Consider the following 15172-nt stretch of genomic DNA (forward strand, 5'->3'; position numbering starts at 1 on the left):
GCATTCCGAACAAGGTACGGCCACTACGAATTTGTGGTCATGCCATTCGGACTAACCAATGCACCAGCAGCCTTTATGAAGATGATGAATGGTATCTTCCGAGATTTCTTGGATGAATTTGTAATCATCTTCATAGATGACATACTAGTATATTCCAAGAGCAAGGAAGACCATGAGAGGCATCTAAGGGCTGTGCTAGGACGGTTGAGGGAACAACAGCTCTTTGCCAAGTTGAGCAAGTGCAGTTTTTGGCAAAGGAGTGTTGGTTTCCTTGGACACATCGTGTCCGATCAAGGAGTCTCGGTTGATCCAGAGAAGATCAAGGCCATACAGGAATGGCCACGACCTAAGAGTGTCACGGAGGTCAGGAGTTTCCTGGGGCTGGCCGGTTACTACAGGAAGTATGTCAAAGGGTTTGCCAGCTTGGCCCAACCGATGACACAACTAACTGGGAAAGATGTGAGATTCGCATGGTCTGAAGGATGTGAGAAATGTTTCTCTACCTTGAAGAATATGTTGACGAATGCACCCGTTCTAGTGCTACCAGAGGCGGACCAACCTTATGTGGTATACACAGACGCATCCACGGACATCTTGTGTGTGCTGGCGGACACCCATGGACATCCTGTGTGTACTGAACAGACAGCCCATGTGGGCCAAAATCACCCGAACAGTCCACGGGAAGGGTCAGCGTGCTGAGTCCAAGGACCAACGTGCTGATATGTGTACTGATGGACAGCCTCGAAAGTCCTGTGTGTGCTGTCGGACACACACGGACAGCCACGGACGTCCTATGTGTGCTGACGGACACCCACGGAAGTCCTGTGTGTGCTGACGGACACCCACGGACGTCCTGTGTGTACTGAACAGACAGCCCACGTGGGCCAAAATCACCCGAACAGTCCACGGGAAGGGCCAGCCTGCTGAGTCCAAGGATCAGCGTGCTGACATGTGTACTGATGGACAGCCACCGACGTCCTGTGTGTGCTGACGGACACACACGGACACACAAAGACACACACAGACACACACGGACAGCCACAGACGTCCTGTGTGTGCTGGCGGACACCCACGGACGTCCTGTGTGTACTGAACAGACAGCCCACGTGGGCCAAAATCACCCGAACAGTCCACGGGAAGGGTCAGCATGCTGAGTCCAAGGACAAACGTGCTGATATGTGTACTGATGGACAGCCACAGACGTCTTGTGTTTTCTGACGGACACACACGGACAGCCACGGATGTCCTCTGTGTGCTGACGGACACCCACGGACACACACATACACACACGGACAGCCAGAGATGTTCTGTGTGTGCTGCAGACACACACGGACACACACGCACAGCCACGTATGTCCTGTGTGTGCTGGCGGACACACACGGACTTCCTGTGTGTGCTGACGGACACCCAGGGACGTCCTGTGTGTACTGAACAGACAGCCCACGTGGGCCAAAATCACCCGAACAGTCAACGGGAAGGGCCAGCGTGCTGAGTCCAAGGACCAGCGTGCTGATATGTTTACTGATGGACAGCCACAGACGTCCTGTGTGTGCTGACGGACACACACGGACACACACGGACATCTATGGACGTCCTGTGTGTGCTGACGGACACCCACGGATATCCTGTGTGTGCTGAAAGATACCCACGGATGTCCTGTGTGTACTGAACAGACAGTCCACGTGGGCCAAAATCACCCGAACAGTCCACGGGAAGGGCCAGTGTGCTGAGTCCAAGGACCAACGTGCTGATATGTGTACTGATGGACAGCCTCCGACGTCCTGTGTGTGCTGACAGACACACACGGACAGCCAAGGACGTCCTGTGTGTGCTGACGGACAGCCACAGACGTCCTGTGTTTTCTGGCGGACATCCACGGACGTCCTGTGTGTACTGAACAGACAGCCCACGTGGGCCAAAATCACCCGAACAGTCCACAGGAACGGCCAGCGTGCTGAGTCCAAGGACTAGCGTGCTGATATGTGTACTGATGGACAGCCACGGACGTCCTGTGTGTGCTGACGGACACACACGGACATACACGGACAGCCACAGATGTCCTGTGTCTGCTGGCGGACACCCACAGACGTCCTGTGTGTACTGAACAGACAGCCCTGTTGCAGGCTGGGATTCAGACTACACGGATGGCTTGACGGAGGTTTGGTTTTTGATCGGTTTGGACAGATAGGACGGACGGACGATCGGCTAGGCGGCTGCGATGGAGGATTAGACCGGCTGATTTGTATCTGAAACAAAAGATGAACTTTTTTATGAGTTTTATGGATTTATATGAAGAACAGAAAGCAAACTATATGACAAATGATAAACTGAAGCAAATATGATTTTTATGGATTTTTATGATTCAAAACTAAATGATATGGAAATTGAAAACAAATCAAATAAGAAGGATAGAAAGATGGATGATGGGATCTTTGTTGCTGGACGTGTGTCTCTCTCAACAAGGATCAGTGGTTGGTTAGATGACTGAAGATGGAATCCGGCTTGCTTGATATGTATCTCTTCCAAGCTGGATCGATGGATGGAGTGGATAGATGGATATGGATTGACTCTCTCAATCAATGGACGAACAGATGGTCTTGAATCACACAAGGCTCTCTGGACGTGGCTTCTTTAGGACTTAGTGAATCACACACAAAGAACTAGAGAAAGAACAACAAAGAATACACAACTTTGTTTTAAAAGAAAACGATTTCTTATTACTTTAAAAATGATCAAGGGTGCTTTACAATGAAACAAAGACTAGAGCTTTATAGGCTCGACCAAGGACTCTCTAACAGTCTGAAAATGAACTAAGGAAAGAAAATAAATCGAAATAAAATGCTTGGAGTCAATGGCTTTGATGGCTCCATGAGAACTAGCCGTTAGGCTGATTTGTTGCCTTTGGAGTAGACTGATCTTGTATCTTGATATCTTGGAGAAGTATCCACGAAATAGGAGTCTCTGGCTGCTGATTAAACTCTTAAGGATCTTGGTTTCTTCTGGTTCAAAGGAATAGAGCCGTTGGTCCTTGCTCATTAAGTGGAGACAACTTTCCTTGAATGCATATGGTGTGGCCGGATATGGAAAGTAGATGGTAAGGAGAATCCGCCTGATCCTCTGGGTGCTGGTGCATCTATGGACGTCTTGGGTGTCTTCTGAATGGTCTAGAGTATCTCCTGGTTTCCATGGATAGGCTTGGGTCAGACCAAATCGAGTTGGTTGGAAACTTTCCCAAATTGATGTCGGTTTGGCCGGTTTTAGGAAATTGATTGCATCTTGGTTTTCCCTTGACCAATTCTTCTGATTTCGGGCTTCCTGGAAAGCTAAGACACTACTCTTGAAGCCCATGCTTGAATCTGTAGAAGGCCGCTTCATGGTTGGGTTGAAATCCTCTTCTAAAGGCTGATACTCGCAACTGAACGGGCTGGGAAACCTCCAACTTATAAAATTCATAACTTCTTCCTCCGTGAAGATTTTCTTGTAATTCCAAGCTCCAGTGATGAATGGTTGAGCTGGCCTTCTGTTAAAATTTGTTTCATGCCAAACTTCCTTATGGTTGTTAAGATGCACTTCTTTGAATGACCCTTGGTCGCGGGTAGCTCTATTGAGGCAGTTGTGGCAGTTGTTGCTTATCTGGCTGAGCTTCGGTTCAGGTACGGTTTCTGTGCCTGTAACATTCCCTCCCCCTTGAAAAGGTTTCGACCTCGAAACTGTATAACCTGCACCAAGATAGAGCAAGTCAGCTTTCATCCTCTTTTGGGAGTCTAAGGACTTACCTTGGTTGGATTTTGATTTAGTGATGCATGGTGCATCTGGTGGTTCTTCTTTGAACAGATAGGATAGGATAATCCCTCTGGTCCGGCCTGGTGTGAACTTAGCCTTGGAAATATCTCCAGAATTTTCAGCGTTTGTTCCTGTCATAAACTCAACTTCTTTTGCAAAAGACAAGTGTGTTATGGCAGTCATGGGATATTCAACATATAAATCGGTTTGATGAGTTCCAATTTCAGTAGATGAAAAATTTTCTTGCTTCTTGTCTAAGTGGGATCTAAGACAAGGATTATGTTCTACATAATTTTCTAAGCATCCTAGTCTTTCTTCAAACTTATCAGGGCATAATAAATCAGTATGCATAATATCCAAATAATTGATTATCAAACAAAGGATAGTTGCACTTACCTGATTTGGAAGCTTGATTGGTGCATCCAATGGCACGGCCAGTCTGTTTGGTGACTGGTCTGGGGGTTCTTCCTGAAGTAAGATGCTACTGGTCGTAGTGCCATCTTTTCCAGAGAGGTGTTTAAGCAAAGATGGCTCTTTTGGTGGTGCCTTGTCATCTCTCTTTAAAATCACCTTCTTTTGCTTCATAGGTCCTTTGCTAAATGATATACCTGTGTCACACCTTTTGGGACTAGACAAGCATATCATGGTAGCCTTGGAAGAATCATAAACAGAGCACACTAATTTATTTAAATTATTTTGTACCTCCTCATGTGCTTGGACCGAAACATCTACTAGTTTCAATGGATTTCTAGTGGCTGGTTTAAGTCCTTCTTGTGCGTCAGGTTCAGGGATGATTTCTTCTTGTTTTAACCTTGAAACCACGTCCTCCTGGTCCTTATTTAGACCTGCATAATCAGCCTTTGGGCAAGACAAGTGCATTATACCAGAAGTAGGAAATTTACATACTAAGTGAGATATAACTTCACTAGTTGAATCCAAGTTAACTTCTAGTGAATTAGAAGTCACTACTAGCCTAGTTGGACAGGTTACAGCAAAGTGGCCTTTCTCATGACACCTATAGCAAATGAATTCTACTGGTTTTGAAGATTTAGAAGACTTACTTGGTTTCTTCTTCTCATGGAACTTAGGCAATGGCTTTGTACTTAGCTCTCGAGTTTTGGCTTGTGGAGTTGGAACTCCTTGCACGGCACTGGCCCTTGCTGCTGTTGTATGCTCGGTTGCTCCCTTGATGATGAGTGTAGACTCCTGGTGTAGCTTTAGGTCGTGAGCATTTTTGAGCTTAGCCTTTCGATTTGGCCTTTTTGCCAATATCAGCCGCCTTGGTTCAAGATTAGTATAGACCCGTATCTGATTCAACAGCTCATCTCCAGCTCCTTTCACATATTCTTCATACAAGAGTTCTTTCATTTCTTGCCAAGTAGCTTCTGGTTCATCATAGGCAAGTCGCCAGTAAGCATCTTGTTCCCACTTTCTAAAGGCATCTTCAGTGAGAGTGTCTTCGGCAATGGCTGTCTTATCCTCTTCATGGACTTGGTTAGAATCAAACCAATGTTCCATATCTTTCTCCCAGCACAAGTATGCTTCTGGTCCTTGATGATGGCCTGCAAAGATGATGTAACCAGGTTGATCATCATTTCTTCCAGCCTCACTTAAGGCCTCTTCTTCTTCAGCAATGTCTTGTTGAGAGTCTGGCTTTCCTCCATAGTTTCCCTCAGAGTTTCCTACACTGGTTTGTGAGCCAGTTTCGTCTTGGTACTCATCCTCCTGGTCAGAGTAAGGTACTTCACACCAGGGTATGCCTTCAGCATGAGACTCGTCTCCAACTTCTTCTTTAACAGATTGGAAACTTGCTTCTCCTCCATCAACATCTTCATAGACTTCTTCCGTTTTAGAGAGATTTTCCTCATGCTCATTTGCCTCTTCTAAACTGATTTCAGAATCAGCTTCCTCTTGCCATGAGCCTTCCTGGTCAGCTTCAGGATCATCACCTTCTGTCTCTTCTCCATGGCATTCATCTCCTTTATTGAAACTGATATTTGATTCAGTTTCTCCCTCATACTCTCCTTGGTAGCTGGTATCTCCATGTGAGTAATCAGGTGGCTCTGGTTCAGGATATGCTTCAGCAGGATCGTCTCCATACTCTGACATAGAGTAGTTATCATCAGAACATGACCCATCACAGCCATCCTCTTCATCGGACCAAGCTTGGTCGGCTTCATCAAGATCGGAGCCTTGGCTTGATTCATAAGAACTCTCTTCCTCAAAGTAATCTGCCATGGCGTCTCCCCTTATTGGTACCTTTCAAAAACAGAGAATAAGAGTATCAAGTCGTGGCTTAACAAAAGAAAGAAGAAGAATAAGAAACAAAAAAAGATGGAAACCTTGTATACTTTTCTTTTTTTGAAAGTTTTGAAACAAATGGAAAATTAACTCCTATATATTTTTTGTTTAACTTTATCAAGCAAATCTCGAAATCTATAAAATAAAACAATGGAAATAAATATTTATTTTGGTTTTCAATTTAAAAGAAACAAAACAAGAAAAAAAAAGATTTTATGCTTGATGCAAATAAACCGAAAAAGGAAACTGGAGCTAGACAACTTAATGCAAACAAGGGAAATTTTTTTTGAGTTTTCTAAATGAATAAAACAAGATAATGAGGTATCCTTTTCGTGCCTATCTCTGGTTTTAAAACCAAGAACAAGCAATTCAAAATCGGACAGAAAATGCAACACTATGAATGTTTTTTTTTTAATTGATTTTAATTGGTGAACAAATGCAATAAGATATGATGCAAGGATAAGATATCACCAGATTCAGGAGCTTGAGCTCTGATACCAAATGTTATAGGCTGGGATTCAGACTACACGGATGGCTTGACGGAGGTTTGGTTTTTGATCGGTTTGGACAGATAGGACGGACGGACGATCGGCTAGGCGGCTGCGATGGAGGATTAGACCGGCTGATTTGTATCTGAAACAAAAGATGAACTTTTTTATGAGTTTTATGGATTTATATGAAGAACAGAAAGCAAACTATATGACAAATGATAAACTGAAGCAAATATGATTTTTATGGATTTTTATGATTCAAAACTAAATGATATGGAAATTGAAAACAAATCAAATAAGAAGGATAGAAAGATGGATGATGGGATCTTTGTTGCTGGACGTGTGTCTCTCTCAACAAGGATCAGTGGTTGGTTAGATGACTGAAGATGGAATCCAGCTTGCTTGATATGTATCTCTTCCAAGCTGGATCGATGGATGGAGTGGATAGATGGATATGGATTGACTCTCTCAATCAATGGACGAACAGATGGTCTTGAATCACACAAGGCTCTCTGGACGTGGCTTCTTTAGGACTTAGTGAATCACACACAAAGAACTAGAGAAAGAACAACAAAGAATACACAACTTTGTTTTAAAAGAAAACGATTTCTTATTACTTTAAAAATGATCAAGGGTGCTTTACAATGAAACAAAGACTAGAGCTTTATAGGCTCGACCAAGGACTCTCTAACAGTCTGAAAATGAACTAAGGAAAGAAAATAAATCGAAATAAAATGCTTGGAGTCAATGGCTTTGATGGCTCCATGAGAACTAGCCGTTAGGCTGATTTGTTGCCTTTGGAGTAGACTGATCTTGTATCTTGATATCTTGGAGAAGTATCCACGAAATAGGAGTCTCTGGCTGCTGATTAAACTCTTAAGGATCTTGGTTTCTTCTGGTTCAAAGGAATAGAGCCGTTGGTCCTTGCTCATTAAGTGGAGACAACTTTCCTTGAATGCATATGGTGTGGCCGGATATGGAAAGTAGATGGTAAGGAGAATCCGCCTGATCCTCTGGGTGCTGGTGCATCTATGGACGTCTTGGATGTCTTCTGAATGGTCTAGAGTATCTCCTGGTTTCCATGGATAGGCTTGGGTCAGACCAAATCGAGTTGGTTGGAAACTTTCCCAAATTGATGTCGGTTTGGCCGGTTTTAGGAAATTGATTGCATCTTGGTTTTCCCTTGACCAATTCTTCTGATTTCGGGCTTCCTGGAAAGCTAAGACACTACTCTTGAAGCCCATGCTTGAATCTGTAGAAGGCCGCTTCATGGTTGGGTTGAAATCCTCTTCTAAAGGCTGATACTCGCAACTGAACGGGCTGGGAAACCTCCAACTTATAAAATTCATAACTTCTTCCTCCGTGAAGATTTTCTTGTAATTCCAAGCTCCAGTGATGAATGGTTGAGCTGGCCTTCTGTTAAAATTTGTTTCATGCCAAACTTCCTTATGGTTGTTAAGATGCACTTCTTTGAATGACCCTTGGTCCCGGGTAGCTCTATTGAGGCAGTTGTGGCAGTTGTTGCTTATCTGGCTGAGCTTCGGTTCAGGTACGGTTTCTGTGCCTGTAACAAGCCCACGTGGGCCAAAATCACCCGAACAGTCAACGGGAAGGGCCAGCGTGCTGAGTCCAAGGACCAGCGTGCTGATATGTTTACTGATGGACAGCCACGGACGTCCTGTGTGTGCTGACGGACACACACGGACACACACGGACATCTATGGACGTCCTGTGTGTGCTGACGGACACCCACGGATATCCTGTGTGTGCTGAAAGATACCCACGGATGTCCTGTGTGTACTGAACAGACAGTCCACGTGGGCCAAAATCACCCGAACAGTCCACGGGAAGGGCCAGTGTGCTGAGTCCAAGGACCAGAGTGCTGATATGTGTACTGATGGACAGCCTCCGACGTCCTGTGTGTGCTGACAGACACACACGGACAGCCAAGGACGTCCTGTGTGTGCTGACGGACAGCCACAGACGTCCTGTGTGTGCTGGCGGACATCCACGGACGTCCTGTGTGTACTGAACAGACAGCCCACGTGGGCCAAAATCACCCGAACAGTCCACAGGAACGGCCAGCGTGCTGAGTCCAAGGACTAGCGTGCTGATATGTGTACTGATGGACAGCCACGGACGTCCTGTGTGTGCTGACGGACACACACGGACATACACGGACAGCCACAGATGTCCTGTGTCTGCTGGCGGACACCCACAGACGTCCTGTGTGTACTGAACAGACAGCCCACGTGGGCCAAAATCACCCGAACAGTCAACGGGAAGGGCCAGCGTGCTGAGTCCAAGGACCAGCGTGCTGATATGTTTACTGATGGACAGCCACGGACGTCCTGTATGTGCTGACGGACACACACGGACACACACGGACACCTATGGACGTCCTGTGTGTGCTGACGGACACCCACGGATATCCTGTGTGTGCTGAAAGATACCCACGGATGTCCTGTGTGTACTGAACAGACAGTCCACGTGGGCCAAAATCACCCGAACAATCCACGGGAAGGGCCAGTGTGCTGAGTCCAAGGACCAGCGTGCTGATATGTGTACTGATGGACAGCCTCCGACGTCCTGTGTGTGCTGACAGACACACACGGACAGCCAAGGACGTCCTGTGTGTGCTGACGGACAGCCACAGACGTCCTGTGTGTGCTGGCGGACATCCACGGACGTCCTGTGTGTACTGAACAGACAGCCCACGTGGGCCAAAATCACCCGAACAGTCCACAGGAACGGCCAGCGTGCTGAGTCCAAGGACTAGCGTGCTGATATGTGTACTGATGGACAGCCACGGACGTCCTGTGTGTGCTGACGGACACACACGGACATACACGGATAGCCATAGATGTCCTGTGTCTGCTGGCGGACACCCACAGACGTCATCTGTGTACTGAACAGACAGCCCACGTGGGCCAAAATCACCCGAACAGTTCACGGGAATGGTCAGCGTGCTGAGTCCAAGCACCAACGTGCTGATATGTGTACTGATGGACAGCCACGAATGTCCTGTGTGTGCTGACGGACACACACGGACAGCCACGGACGTCCTGTGTGTCATGACGGACACCGACGGATGTCGTGTGTGTCCTGACGGACACCCATGGACGTCCTGTGTGTGCTGAAAGATACCCACGGACGTTCTGTGTGTACTGAACAGACAGCTCACGTGGGCCAAAATCACCCGAACAGTCCACGGGAAAGGCCAGCGTGCTGAGTCCAAGGACCAGCGTGCTGATATGTGTACTGATGGACAGCCACGGACGTCCTGTGTGTGTTGGCGGACACACACGGACAGCCACGGACGTCCTGTGTGTGCTGACGGACACCCATGAACGTCCTGTGTGTGCTGACGGACACCCACGGACGTCCTGTGTGTGCTGACGGACACCCATGGACGTCCTGTGTGAGCTGACGGACCCCCACAGACGTCCTGTGTGTGCTGACGGACACACACAGACACACATCGACAGCCACAGACGCCCTGTGTGTGCTGACGAACACTCACGGACGTCCTGTGTGTGCTGACGGACACCCAAGGACGTCCTGTGTGTACTGAACAGACAGCCCACGTGGGCCAAAATCACCCGAACAGTCCACGGGAAGGGCCAGCGTGCTGAGTCCAAGGACTAGTGTGCTGAATCCAAGGACCAGTGTGCTGATATGTGTACTGATGGACAGACATAGACGTCCTGTGGGTGCTGACGGACACACACGGACAAACACGGACACACACGGACAGCCACGGATGTAACACCCCCGAACCGTTTTATGCATAGGTCGAACCACCGGCCAACAATCAAACAAGCATATGACCGACGGCCCGACCGTCTACCAACGTTCAGGAACGCTACATGACGGGTTAACAAGCAATCCAGCCAAAGTTACAAAAAGTGCAATTCGTAACTAGGCCAGGCCGCCCACTAACACGTCCCGTCAAACCAAAGCCTAAGGCTTCTCAACCCGTACTCCAATCTGAGGTTGTGTTAGCTCGGACAAGCTAATATCAGAACAGCAAGGCATTTGGACAAAACATTCACTTTATTTATCTTATATAATATCTGGTTTACAATACACAAAATATTATATAAGTGGTGGCATGCCAAGAAAGCGAAAGTACATACTTATAGTCTGAAAGCGTCTTAAGCAAAAAGATGCAAATCTACACCAGCCAGCCTAGCCTCCCGCGCCTTCTACAAGCTTACTACTGGTCACCTGAAAACAACAACGAGTGAGGAGTGAGTAATCTAGCATTACTCAGCGAGTTACAATCCCCAACTAACAAATACAACCCCTCGCTATCCCACCCCAACAATCTAAAGCGAGAAGTTCACCTAATACACAATTCAATAACAATAAGCAATATTCGAAATACGCAGCGGTAAACCATAGCAAGATAACTAGCATTACGCTAATTACTAGCTTATCACCAAACTCAAACTCGACTTTAACCAGGGTTAAACTACCCAAAATACGATATAATATATATATATATATCAAACTCGGGCCTTGGTGACGTTATGTTCCTCCTTCACTATCGGCAATATCCTATCTCCCTACCACAAAGGCCGGAAGAAGGAACTTTCAACCGACTGTGGCCCACAGTCCTTCGGGTCACCGCGCGACAGCCCACAGTCCTTCGGGTCACTGCCACATTACACCGTCGTGTAATACTCAGCCATAGGACATGACCCCGTTCGTCTGAGTCTTCCCGATCCAGCGAATAAGGGGTTTCCTTGAACCCGCTGGGTACGAGGTCTGAAGGAACACTAACTCACCCCAAGATGCCTAGCATTGTGGGTTACACAAATGCTATCGGCCAATATACGATTAATACTAAACCCGGTAAAAATAACACAAGGTTTCAAGTAATAATCACAACACAATCAACCACATTCCAGAATCTAGCATAAAGACTAATTCCAGAATACCTAACTATCCACAACTTAGCGATATAATCTAAGCATTCTGCATTCGCTAACTAACCAATCAACCTAACCATTAGCTTGCTACTACGGTTCTCAAGCAATGACAAGCATGCTATCAACTCAATCAACATAATCTCAACTATTAACTAATCAAACCGTTACACAGTTAGACCGGGCCTCCTGCCATGATCCAACTTCCAAGTAACGGGAACATGCATGAAAACAACTAAGCAATCAATTGATCATAACTCACAGTTTTTGGTTGACCGTGGCCTTGACTCCAAACCCGACTTCTGCGATCCGAACCCTTTCCCGACCTTCACAAGTAGACCCACTTGACTGATCTTCAATTGAACTGGTCTCCACTAGAACTGATATCTCTTCACTTGAAAAGAACCTTCTCCAGGTGCTGACTCAAAATCGGCAGAGTAACTGTTCTCGAAAACTGCCTAAATCGCTCGAAAACTATCGAAACTCGATCTTTCTTTCTTTGCTTTCTCTTTATGTTTTGAAGTAGGTTTGATGTGTTCTGGATGGGTTGAAATGAGAGGGGGTCGTGGCCTATTTATAGGAATCAGCAACCAATCAGGAACAAGCCGTGTGGCAGCCCGTGTGTCGCTTCGCATGGCTTCGGATGCAAGCGCGGCGGCACCTCGTGCTCCACTTGTCCTTCAGCATGGCCTGCTCACATGCAAGGTGACACCACGCCCTCTACCTGTCTGGATGCATGGCCTGCTCACATGCAAGCTGACACCACGTGTAAGACCCGATCCTGGATTCCTCCATCCAACCAGACCGCGGCCTCACCAAACAATGCAACCAGTTCCAGCTTTCATATTCAAGTTCAAGTGTTAAATAATTCTAAGTCTTTTTCAGTGTTTTGAGGTTGTAACATTCACACTTAAACAATCAAGCATCAACTAGGGCAAATAGATATTTCATAGATAATAACCAAGGTTCATACATCATTCATCATCCTAATAGATAGATCACACACTAGAATCGCATAAGTTCACAAGTTGCACAATAGGCTACAATAATCACACAATTTCCAGAACCAACCCAATCACCACACATCTTCCCATGGCCGTGGTCCTCATGGTGCTTTTCCCTTACCACGGTCCATTTCTGGTCCTGGATCCAACACAAACAAACACACAATCACTAGGTTAGATTACACTCCCCATTCGATGCTATAACCATATGGGTTTGTATCATGCACGAGGTTGCCTCATTAAAACCTCTCTAGGAAAACCAAAAACCCAAGGTGGGAAAAATGGAAACCGTAGACAGGAAAAAGAGTACAACGCACGACACTCCCCCTGATGAAGGTATCACTGAAGATCCTTCAACTGGTGCATTCCTATCTGATGAACCAGCTTCTTGAACGTTGAGGTTGGCAGAGACTTGGTGAAGAGGTTGGCTGAATTGTCACTGGACCGAACTTGAATCACTTGAACTTCTTTTGCCTTCTGCAGGTCGTGGGTGAAGAAGAACTTGGGCAGGATGTGCTTTGTTCTATCTCCCTTGATGTATCCATCTTTGAGCTGAGCTATGCAAGCTGCATTGTCCTCATAGATGATCGTTGGCTCTTCCTTTTCTTTTCCCACGGCCAGACCACTCTCTTTCAGGATGTGGCCGGTCATGTTCCTCAACCAAACAAGCTCTTGGCTTGCTTCATACATGGCTATGATCTCGGCATGATTAGAGGATGTGGCCACTATGGTTTGTTTCGTGGACCGCCAACATACTGCAGCCCCACTGTGCATAAACACATAGCCTGTACACCCCCGAACCGTTCTAGGCATAGGTCGAACCACCGGCCAACAATCAAACAAGAATATGACCGACGGCCCAACCGTCTACCAAGGTTCAGGAGCGCTACAAGACGGGTTAACGGGCAATCCAGCCAAAGTTACAAAAAGTGCAATTCGTAACTAGGCCAGGCCACCCACTAACACGTCCCGTCAGACCAAAGCCTAAGGCTTCTCAACCCTTTCATCTCCAACCCTTGGTGTGGGTCGTCCATCGGTCATGTTCTTGTTTGATTGTTGGCCGGTGGGTCGACCTTAGGACGGTTCAGGGGTGTTACAGTCGGGGGCATTCGTATTTCATAGTCATAGGTGAAATTCTTGGATTTATGAAAGACGAACAACTGCGAAAGCATTTGCAAGGATGTTTTCATTAATCAAGAACAAATGTTGGGGGCTCGAAGACGATCAGATACCGTCCTAGTCACAACCATAAACGATGCCGACCAGGGATCAGCGGATGTTGCTTTTAAGACTCCGCTGGCACCTTATGAGAAATCAAATTTTTTGGGTTCCGGGGGGAGTATGGTCGCAAGGCTGAAACTTAAAGGAATTGACGGAAGGGCAGCACCAGGAGTGGAGCCTGCAGCTTAATTTAACTCAACACGGGGAAACTTACCAGGTCCAGACATAGTAAGGATTGACAGACTGAGAGCTCTTTCTTGATTCTATGGGTGGTGGTGCATGGTCGTTCTTAGATGGTGGAGCGATTTTTCTGGTTAATTCCGTTAACGAACGAGACCTCAGCCTGCTAACTAGCTACGTGGAGGCATCCCTTCACGGCCTGCTTCTTAGAGGCACTATGGCCGTTTGGGCCAAGGAAGTTTGAGGCAATAACAGGTCTGTGATGCCCTTAGATAATCTGGGCCGCATGCGCGCTACACTTATGTATTCAACGAGTTCACACCTTGGCCCGACAGGCCTGGGTAATCTTTGAAATTTCATTGTGATGGGGATAGATCATTGCAATTGTTGGTCTTCAACGAGGAATTCCTAGTAAGCACGAGTCATCAGCTCGCGTTGCCTACATCCCTGCCCTTTCTACACACCGCCCGTCGCTCCTACCGATTGAATGAGATCATTTAGAGGAAGGATAGATAATTGCAATTGGTGGTTTGCTGTCTGCGACGTCGCGAAAAGTCCACTAAACCTTATCATTTAGAGGAAGGAGAAGTCATAACAAGATTTCCGTAGGTGAACCTGTGGAAGGATCATTGTCGTACCCTGAAAACAGAACGACCTGAAAACGATGAAACATCACTCTCGGTAGGCCGGTTTCTTACTGTGCCTGCCGATTTCGTGGTTATGCGTTCATCCATGCCCAAGACTTCAGTTTTGGTTGGATTGTACGCATAGCTTCCAGATATCACCAAACCCCAGCACGAAAAGTGTCAAGGAAAATGCAACTAAACAGCCTACTTTCGCCAACCCGGAGACTCTCGGCAACGGATATCTCGGCTCTCACATCGATGAAGAACGTAACAAAATGCGATACTTGGTGTGAATTGCAAAATCCCGTGAACCATCGAGTCTTTGAACGCAAGTTGCGCCCCAAGCCTTCTGGCCGAGGGCACGTCTGGCTGGGTGTCACAAATCGTCGTCCCCCCATCCTCTCGAGGATATGGGACGGAAGCTGATCTCCCGTGTGTTACCGCACGCGGTTGGCCAAAATCCTAGCTAAGGACGTCAGGAGCGTCTTGACATTCGGTGGTGAATTCAATTCTCGTTAGTCAGACGTTCCAGTCCAAAAGCTCTTGATGACCCAAAGTCCTCAACGTGACCCCAGGTCAGGCAGGATCACCCGCTGAGTTTAAGCATATCAATAAGCGGAGGAAAAGAAAC

At 46.9% G+C, this 15172-nt stretch overlaps 1 protein-coding gene and 2 non-coding genes across 3 annotated transcripts in view; 2 read left to right on the plus strand and 1 right to left on the minus strand.

Annotated features, from left to right (window-relative positions):
• Nucleotides 1-4587: 4587 nt before the first annotated feature.
• Nucleotides 4588-8237, minus strand: LOC117129518 (uncharacterized protein DDB_G0290685-like). Its single transcript, XM_033282961.1, has 2 exons — nt 4846-8237; nt 4588-4642 (listed from the first exon to the last, which is right to left on the minus strand). Exons 1-2 carry the CDS (start codon nt 6020-6022, stop codon nt 4638-4640), a joined length of 1182 nt encoding a protein of 393 aa, XP_033138852.1. The 5' UTR covers nt 6023-8237; the 3' UTR covers nt 4588-4637.
• A 6527-nt stretch (nt 8238-14764) lies between these two features.
• LOC117129519 lies at nt 14765-14920 on the plus strand. The gene has a single exon (XR_004453159.1). It is a non-coding gene; the product is annotated as a 5.8S ribosomal RNA (ribosomal RNA).
• A 187-nt stretch (nt 14921-15107) lies between these two features.
• LOC117129520 overlaps nt 15108-15172 on the plus strand; it is a 3262-nt gene continuing 3197 nt past the window's right edge. Inside the window, exon 1 of the ribosomal RNA XR_004453160.1 lies at nt 15108-15172. This exon is cut by the window's right edge and continues 3197 nt beyond it. This is a non-coding gene — a ribosomal RNA (28S ribosomal RNA).

The sequence above is a fragment of the Brassica rapa genome, unplaced genomic scaffold (genome assembly GCF_000309985.2).
Source record: "Brassica rapa cultivar Chiifu-401-42 unplaced genomic scaffold, CAAS_Brap_v3.01 Scaffold00010, whole genome shotgun sequence".
NCBI classification, from domain to species: Eukaryota; Viridiplantae; Streptophyta; class Magnoliopsida; order Brassicales; family Brassicaceae; genus Brassica; species Brassica rapa.